The 9,637-nt window shown below is 32.4% G+C and overlaps 1 protein-coding gene across 2 annotated transcripts in view; it reads right to left on the reverse strand.

Annotated features, from left to right (window-relative positions):
- Positions 1 to 7,705: 7,705 nt before the first annotated feature.
- Positions 7,706 to 9,637, reverse strand: part of LOC108552349 (zinc finger CCHC domain-containing protein 2) — a 6,504-nt gene continuing 4,572 nt past the window's right edge. For both annotated transcript variants that reach the window (XM_017906850.1, XM_017906849.1), the window contains 2 exons: positions 8,829 to 9,565; positions 7,706 to 8,397 (listed from right to left, as the gene is read on the reverse strand). In XM_017906850.1, the coding sequence (XP_017762339.1) occupies positions 8,333 to 8,397; positions 8,829 to 9,565 (802 nt within the window). In that variant the 3' untranslated portion in view covers positions 7,706 to 8,332. The remainder of the gene's footprint in view (positions 8,398 to 8,828; positions 9,566 to 9,637) is intronic.

A 9,637-nucleotide genomic window follows, 5' to 3' on the forward strand; every position in this document is an offset into this window, starting at 1 on the left:
CTCTCTGTCTCTCCAACGCCGCTTTCTCACTGCCGCGGAAGCGCTACCCTTTTCTACCGCGTCGACGAAATCGCGCAGTCGCGTCAATACACACCCCCTGACCCCCCGTTTAACTATATGACGACCAGGTGGCACTAGTAGCAGTGGTGACCGGCTCGTTTGATCCTTCTCGCTCCGACTCGAGTTTTTATTGCCCGTTCTCTCGTTCGTCGATTCGATCGACCCTGCTGCGTGACACGGCGACTCCTCGTGGCGAAGCTTATACGATCCCTACAATAGATACTGGAGAAAACGATTCTGTACGAGCGAACCCACTTACTTCCCTTCTTCGACCCTCTCAACGCGTTCTGGCAGATAGTCAGACGTGCAATAGTCAGGATAGTCGGACAGGTGACTCGTGGTAGGGTTATGTGCCGATATGTAATGGAATTAAAAGCGAAACGGGAAGGACAGAAGCAGAGAGAGAGAGAGAGAGAGAGAGAGAGAGAGAAAGTATAGGGTGAAGACGAAGGAAAGATAGGCCGAGAGTTTCGATATGCGTCTGACTGGCACGGAATTCCGCGAGAGAATGACTAGACGTTAGGAAAGCATTTCGTACAGCTTCCTGCCACAGCTATGGAAGCGTAATCATTTAGTTATCGCTTTACACGTATTATACGCGTTTTATCGTTTTAACGCACTCTGATTTCATTTATTAATTTCCAGGTTTCTCAAACACGATTGTCCGTTGAAAATATAATTATACACGAACACGGTAAAACTCAAGGATATTTGAAACTATAAGTCAAAACTATTAATTTATATACTAAATTATTTTAAAGGTAACTGCGTAACATGAATATAATAAACATGAATATAATACGATAAAACGGTAATTATTACGTAATTGCGTCTATATGAGACTTATAAAATTTGTAGAAATAACCTCAAATTCTCACAATTAGCGAAATAAATTTTATTTTAAAAGGTTGTTGATTCCAGGTTTGGTTGTGTACGCTTCTAATACAGTAGTAATGATTATTACCTCGTTCTGACCGTAACCCAAAGTGGATCGAATAAGGTTTGACACGGTTAAAGGAAGAAATGTAACAACGAGATTGTTTATTTATAATTTGTGGTTATCAGTTAATGGTAAAAATATTGTATATTCAATTACCCAACTTTAGTAGCATCTACGAAAATATATATAAGAGAAGTACTTATTTTTTACCTATATAATTTAGATCTTTTATCGGTATTGTGTTATATGTCACGACATTATTCAGAGTCTTATATAATAATTTAATGAACTTCCTTAGATATATCACACCACATCCGTAACAGATGTCGATAATGCGTAATGGATATAAGCACTTTAAGTACTATTACAGCTGAAATAACTTTATTATGATAAACTTATAACAAAATCTTAAGCCGAATAAATTACACGAAGTACATCAAATACGAGATACGTGTCTGTTGATGAAATTGATATAATTTCCTTGTTATTCGAAATTATTCGTTTAATTTATTTACATATTTTTACAGAATGTCGTCCTGATACGAAAAATAAAGGGTGTAAAAAACATAATTAATGAAGATGTCTACTTAACGCACAATAAATAAAAACCTATTTTATGTGGAACCATAATGCAGTATCTATGTCGCTTACTTCACCATACATGCACTCTCTTACATAACGAAAGTCCTGTGGATCGATTGCACTCAAAATGGCCAATTTAGTAAATTTTAGTAACAAAATTCGACAGTATACATTCATAATAATTTTCTATTTCTCGCTAATATCGCGTCGTCATTTGGTTAAAAAAAAAAAAAAAAATAATAATAACGATTACAAAGTATAAATAAAAATGAACCAACTACTGACATTAACGTGTTACTTGTCGTATCTTCTACTGTGGTTGCATAAATACAGCAAAAGCTGTAAAAATAGTATTCTACGATACTATATATGTAGGTTATCAAAAGAACTCGAGTTATTTGATATTTAATAATTATATGGAATATTTTATTAGTTTACTTTTAACCACATCAAAATATACATTTAATTTATTTTATTTACTTCAATTCATTTGTATTACAAATTACTATAATTTTTGTCTACAGCACACAATGTATAATTATTGTTATATATTATCCATCCGGCAGATGCAATGCACGAGATCTTTTTGTTAAGTCTCTAAGAAAGATTTAGCTCTTTTACAATTAGACCCTTTCCTTCGAGGAATCGCTCCTGCTTATGAACATTATATTGAAGTCTCGAGAAATGTACGTATATAAAAAAGCAACATTTTATACAATTTACCTCAACGCATCTTTTTAAAATAATAGTCTCGGCGTATCTTGTACTATTCAATTGAATCTGAATTTAAACTATATTTACTTTATACAAACGAATTAAGCGGTGCATCTATAATTAAATGCTAGATTCTCATCACATTTTCAGAATAGGCTAAGAGTATACTTTTAACCAGTTTCTCGATTTATTTACAAATGACATTACGTTCCTTCATGTGTTATAATCGCATGTATAGGTAAAGAAATTATGTGCATTAAACAATGTCACGGGTTCAATGTGTTACAAATTTGATAATATCGATAATATCGCAAAATAATCGTAATTGCACTACAGAAGCGTGTTTATTTACACAGCTTGCTTTCTTTTCCTTTTGTACTATCGCACATAAAGAAAGTACAGTTTCATAAGACGCACGTATCCTAAACACACCGGCTAAAAGTGTAGACGGATTGGTTGGTAACGTTTTTTATTAAATATTTCATTACAGGAGGTTAAAATATTTATAATGCATTCAAATAACAGAATTTACAAATATATCTCAATATTTCCATATATATGTATGTATATATATAGTGTGTATATACACATCACATATTTGTATGTAAATCTTGCTTCTTTCCCCTACCTCGCTATAATTTTCATACATACTTGCTTATCATACACTCTTCCCCTTTCGCACCGATTCTTATTTACATGACGTAGAGTGGCACATACTCTCTCATACAGATTTTTTTTCATTTTCAAATTTCTTTTTTGTTTTTTTGTGTTTTGTCCCATTACACGTTTCCGTACCACGATAACATTACTACTAGTCACCGCGACGAGAAAATCTGATCCTCTCACATGAGCGACCGTCTACAAAAACCGAATGAGTCTCATCTTGCACAGGATACTTTCTACATATCTTTTTTTTTTATTTTTTTTTTTTTATTTTTTTTCTTTTTCTATTCATCTTCGAATATTCGTAATTACAATCGTACATTGACCATTAAGCAGCACGCTTACCCCCGCTTGATTTTGCTTTTTTCACCGTTTCCATCGGAAAACCAGGCTTATTCTCTACTTCCTATTTCTTTCAAAATGGCGACTTCCCCGTTAGCGTATTGCGTTCTTTGTTTCATGCTATTTTTTTCATTTTTTTGTTTGTTTTCTCTTTTTTCGTCTTTTTATACTTTATTCTCGTCCTCGTCCAAAGCACGTATTGTCTTCGTGAGTCTCGGTTAAACCTTTCGAATCGACGGTCACTTCATGCAAATGTTATTTATTGTATGACGAGCTCGGCTCGCGAAACGCAGCAAATGTACATCGTAATTGTAAGCGCTTTTAAGTCACTATGCCGACGGTATCTTGACATATATATCTGCGTATGCACGTATATTCGCGTGTTTCTGTTTGCACACTAGATGTACCTGTATGTGTATTTCGTTAGATCTTTCCTTCTTTCTTCTCTGTTAACTTTCTCTGTACAATCTTAATCGCTGCCCAATTACACCCCTGTATGTCCAAAAGTATTTTGGAGAGGAAAAAAAAAAAAAAAGAAAAAGAAAAAAGACGTACACACGGCCCTAGTCCAATTTTCTGTTTAACATTATCCTTTCTCACCTTCATTTTTTTTATAATTTCATTTTAGCTACAATCGATCTTACTCGATTAATATTAGAGATGTAAAGTGTCGAGAAAGTTTTGTTGGGATATTATTCGATTTTTTTTTTTTTTTTTTTTTTTTTTTTTTTTTTTTTTTAGGTATAAAATATACATATCATATTGTTTTTTTCTTTCTTCTTTTTTCTTTTTTTGTTTTTTTTTTGTTTTCTATTTTTAGATATACCAGAGACGCGAGCTTTTAGACATTTGAGCTGATTCTTTGTAATGTAAGATAGCTATGATTGCTTGTACTTCGTAATTTATTGTTACCTTTATTTTAATTGTATTAATAAATTCGTATAGGAAAGAGAAAAGAAAATCTGTGAGCAACCATTTTCGACCGAAGCACAGAAAAGAAACACACTTTAGGAACAGTAGCTAAAAGTGCTAATAGAGATTAGTAACACAAACAGTTATTGCTAAAACTAAGAATTAAATTACGAGATAGTAATTAGAAAAAACAATCAAAATTACATGTTAAGATGTACGACATCTGAGTCAATGTTTTTTCCTTTTTTTGTTTTTTGTTGCTTTTTTTTTTTTTTTTTTTTTTTTTTTTTTTTTTTTTTAAATTCTTAATAATCGTCGACATTTTCTAAAAACAAAAATGGCTCTTATTTTGAAAAATGATTCAATCTTTCCGGAAAATTTACATCTCTATTTTACATATATATATAAATATATACACCCACCCACGCACACACACGCACACGCACTCACGCACGCACGCACGCACACACACATGTATGTATATGTATATATATGTATATATATATATATAAATGATTATATATATAAATATATACATGCATATATGTATATAATTTATTACTATAATTATTATAATTAATATTATTATTATTTTATTACAATTACTACCACTAATTTCTCACGCTCCTGTTCTACGGCTTCTGTTCAAGTGATATGGTTCTTTGACTTTTTGATTCTTTTAGGTATAATACTGATTTGATCAAGAGCATTTGAACTTTTTTTCGAACTTGAACAACATAACGCACATATTGCATTCAAGAACAATTTTCTTATCCTTTTCTCTCTTCCATTTACATATTTCACTAATTTAAATGCGTACTTAACGGTACTTACTAAACAAAGGAGTCTTTTAAAGGAGTCATAGTAGGCAGCTTGCCACAAAGTTACAACTAATGAAAGTAGTTACACACCGTTTTACGATGATGATTAATTAAATATTGTCAACAATAATATTTTTCTGAGAATTCGATAATGACAAAAATTGAGAAACATATATTTCTCATAAAATTTTCAATTGTACCAGCCAAACATATGAAATTGATGAAATGCAATAAAATGAGTGTAGTCGATATAATAAAAATGACAATTCCTTAGTTAAATTCTTCATAATAGAATTTCTTTTTTGTTATATAACAACCATGTACTAAATCATGTTGTTAAACATGACATTATTGCTAAAGTGATATTTTACCACTCTTTTTTTTATATATATAACTGCAGATTAGCAACGAAAACAGAACTTCCTTATTGCTGCTTACAACATTAATGCTATACGATATCCACATATAAAAACATATATTGATGTTACGCTAGAAAATATTGCTTAACAGTTAAGAGAAGAAATATCGCATTCATCTTATTGCCAATGACATGAGATATACTAAAACATATTCTCTTGGCTATCAGTGTTAACAGTTAGTAAACAGCAATAAAGTATTACATTTTAATAATTACTATTGCTTCTGATAACACAATCAATTGTAACTATAATACCACTTGGACAACGATAATTTATTATCGTTTAGCAAAGTGGAATATTTATCCTTTACCACTTATAGATTCATTTGGAACTATATTTAAAAATAGTTTAATGTCTTTAATTTCACAAACGAAATTTGTCCAAAAAATGAGGATTATTAAGTTAGAGTTTTATCACAAAAGTTTAATTGAAAGAATTATGGTATTTTTGTTTAATATATGTTGTAAATTTAGACTCCTTTGTTTCATATTTGAACAAGCTCACAAAACCTTTGCACTATTTTTAACTTGCTCTTGTCAAGCAACAAATCTAAATGTATGACGTAATACAAACAGAATATTTCATGAAACTTGTTTAGACAAAATCTGCCTTTTACTACTGACGTTAATTCAAAAGACAAAATACTCACGAATACCAAGAAATTTATTTGTATTATGAAATTGAAAAAAATGTTCACATTTAGAGCTTTAATATGAATTTTTAAACACTTCTCATCAGTCACAGCCACTTCGAATCTTTTCTCAGGTAATTTTTAAAAATCATCACTAACGATAACGGCAAGATAAATCTCAACCTTTATTTTTTTCTTAATAGACCGGTATGAAGACACTGGGTGTTCAAAGAAAAATGGCACGTTTAATAAATGTTACCTAAATACCGAATCAGACCCTAGTAATTACAACACAGTCGAATTTCTTATAAAAGTTGACAAAAGTTTTACTAATATATATAATAAGAACATCATTTTTCCGTCTTTTAACAATTAATTTTTGGCTTTCTTTGGAATTTGAACAATTAAATATTGTTTAGAAATAAGAAACGACTTTCATATTGTATACAATAATGTATAAAAAGCAATATCATTATAGAGAGTTATCACTGTCATAATAAAATTAATAAGTCAGATTCAAAGGTAACATTAAAATCATCAACTCTGAACTTTCTCTTCTTGTCAAACTTTTATCCTGACAAAACTAACTCTAAAATATTAGTCCCAAAATTTTTGTGGCTACTGACTAGCTGCCAAAAAATTTATTACCAACCAAAAAAAGAAAAAAGTATAACACCTGAGAAATTCTTTATACCCAGAAGCTATTGAAGGGAAGTTTTTAAATGCATGTGTATTCAAAGTCACACATATCCACTCTCATTCACTTGTATAACTTTTCAGTCCTTATTACTTTAGGTATCTAAGATCCATTTTACATAGATCAAGTGCATAGTATGAGAGCCTTACGATTAAAAATTATGAATCATCGTAAGTATGGGAACTAGATAAAGATTTGCCAAATTATGCACTCTAATAGAATTAGATTGACACTCACTAATGGTGTTTCTTCTTTTTAATTAAGAATTGGTTTAAATGCAGTAGCAACTTGTTGACAAGGCTAGTCCAACGCAGATTGCCACTCCACTCATACCTAACACTAGTACATACTTGAGTCATTATTCTTTCCTTTTTTTTTTATTACTTACTAACAAGATTTTAAACGCATATAACGCATTGCTTACACTTAAAAAAGATGGGCGATCAATAAAACTCGTATAAAATTGCTTAAGTTGCACGTGATTGCATGACTATTTGTATAAATAGGATGAGAATTATTGTTATTTAACTAACTATTCATAAGTTAAGAAATGAGTGGTGAACTATATTTATAGTTTTATACACACAGGAGCGCAAAGGCAGCTAGACAATCGAACACTTATGGTTTGTTGTTCTTTCATTCTTTCATTCTTTCATTCTTTCTTTCTTTCTTCCTTCTCTCTCTCTCTCTCTCTCTCTCTCTCTCTCTCTCTCTTTTTCTCTCTCCCTCTCTTTCTTATGTACATTCGTTCTTTACTCTTTCCAACTTTGTTTACTTCCTCTGTTCTCATCATTCACTTTTGCACTCGTTCAAACATTGCGCACGTAAGAATTGAGAAAATATGTATACATAAAAATGTCGTGGCTCAGTAGCGATAATAGAAGTAATAGTAATAGTTTAATAGTAATAGTAGTAATAGTGGTAGTAGACATACTAGTAGAAGTAAAAGTATCAATGATAAATATAGTCAAACATGGTAGTTTCATCTAATCAGAGCACAATGCGTTCTTTTTTCTTGTATTTCGTTTATGGCTAGTTACTAGAGAAATAGGGAGAAATTGGGTTGAGACGTGCTGTATGTGTGTGTGCGAACGCGCACATGTGCGCGTGTGTGTCTGTTTATATGTAGTCCATTATATCGTTGGTAAGACACGAGTCAATACCTAACACAAACCTCTCAAAATGTATTCTAAAAACATAGATAAGAGCATTCTGCGTTACGCTTCTCTCTGTTTTTCCTTTGTACATGATGCTACGTTTTTTTACAATCATAATTAAGAATTACTATCATAAATAAGAACTTGTAAAAAGTATACCTGGTACCGTGAATCGCGAAAATTCCTCTGTTAAAAAATTGTCGTCTTGAATATAAGGGATGTCTACAAAGATCACCGAAAACTTGCACGAGGAGCGATAGCAGTCATCTTTTGAACGGTACTTAGGTTGTATTGCTGTGGCGGGATCGTAGTAATAGTAGTAGTGACAATGATGGTAACAATAATTACGATAATGATGATAATGATAAATTGCTGGATGGTCCGCGGCAGGGGATCACTTGTCAGAACTTGGGCATTCTCCAGGTTGTTTCATTATACTGTAGTCTAGGCGATATTGAGCTGAAAATAAGAGTATCATTTATCATATTTCGTTTGTATACAACTATAAGCAATAAATCTATATATAAGACATACATTTCTAAAAATTCACTATATAGCGAAAATTGAATTAACATTACAATTAATTTAATATAATTAAGAAATATAAAAATGAAACGTAATAAAAAAGGTTAGATATTGATGATACTTTACAGACAAGAATATTATTAAAGAAATCATGTGTGCACAATATAAATACACAAGCACGCATAAATTTAAATCCAAATCACACTACTATGAATTGAAATATAATTGTTCACAGTGTAAGTATATACATATATAGGAAATTCGATAAAAATTCATTGTAGTAAATGCAACATAAATAATACTTCCTACTTAAAAATAAAGGTTACGTAAAAAACTAATAGATAGATAAATTAAAAGAAACTTACCTTTTTTGGTAAGATCCTCCATAGTTTGATCTTTACAATCAACTGCAAGATGACTACTACTGCCACAATTATAACACGAAATTTTCGTTGGTGGGACGGCAGCTGGTGCATATGTAACAACTGGGGTAGGTGGCATATACGGCGCCTGAACAGGTGTCGCAGCTGCATTCGGTGGAGGTGGTGGTGTCCCTCCCGAAGATGGATGTCCAGGATATTGGTACATCATTTCACCATTCGGTTGGTACGTGGTCGGATAAGCTGGCCTTGCATACGGTCCATGCGAGAAGTTAGAATAAATACCACTACTCGGTCTCAAAGCCGGAAAATGACCATGCGGCAGATACGTGACCTGCGAATGCGATGGTGGCGCGGGAAAGGAAACGCATTGTGAAAGATTCGGTGGTCCACCGCCGTTCACCATTTGATTTTTATGGCGCATTACATGCGTCTGATTTCTTCTAGTACGTTGCCTTTCCGGGCCCGACTGTATGGGCTGTTGGGATACTGGATGTGATACTGCACTTGTAGAATGTACCGATGCAGAGCTTAGATGGTCAGTAACTGATGGTGCATTGCTTTCGCTTCCGCTCACCCACGGTGCTGCTGGAGGAGTTTCTGGCGGAGATCTACTACCAGTACTATCGGAACTACTGCTCTGTGAACAGTGCCTACTGCTCTCAGGGTCTAACCTTAGGGCTTGTAATTGTGCCAAACAATATACATGTTGAGCATTGCACCTAAAATATTTTAAAGTAGTGTTAATTCAAAGGTTGATTTCGATAATATTATATTATTGTACATTTCTTTCC

Source organism: Eufriesea mexicana, unplaced genomic scaffold (assembly GCF_001483705.2).
Source record: "Eufriesea mexicana isolate 0111107269 unplaced genomic scaffold, ASM148370v2 scaffold6248, whole genome shotgun sequence".
Lineage (NCBI taxonomy): Eukaryota > Metazoa > Arthropoda > Insecta > Hymenoptera > Apidae > Eufriesea > Eufriesea mexicana.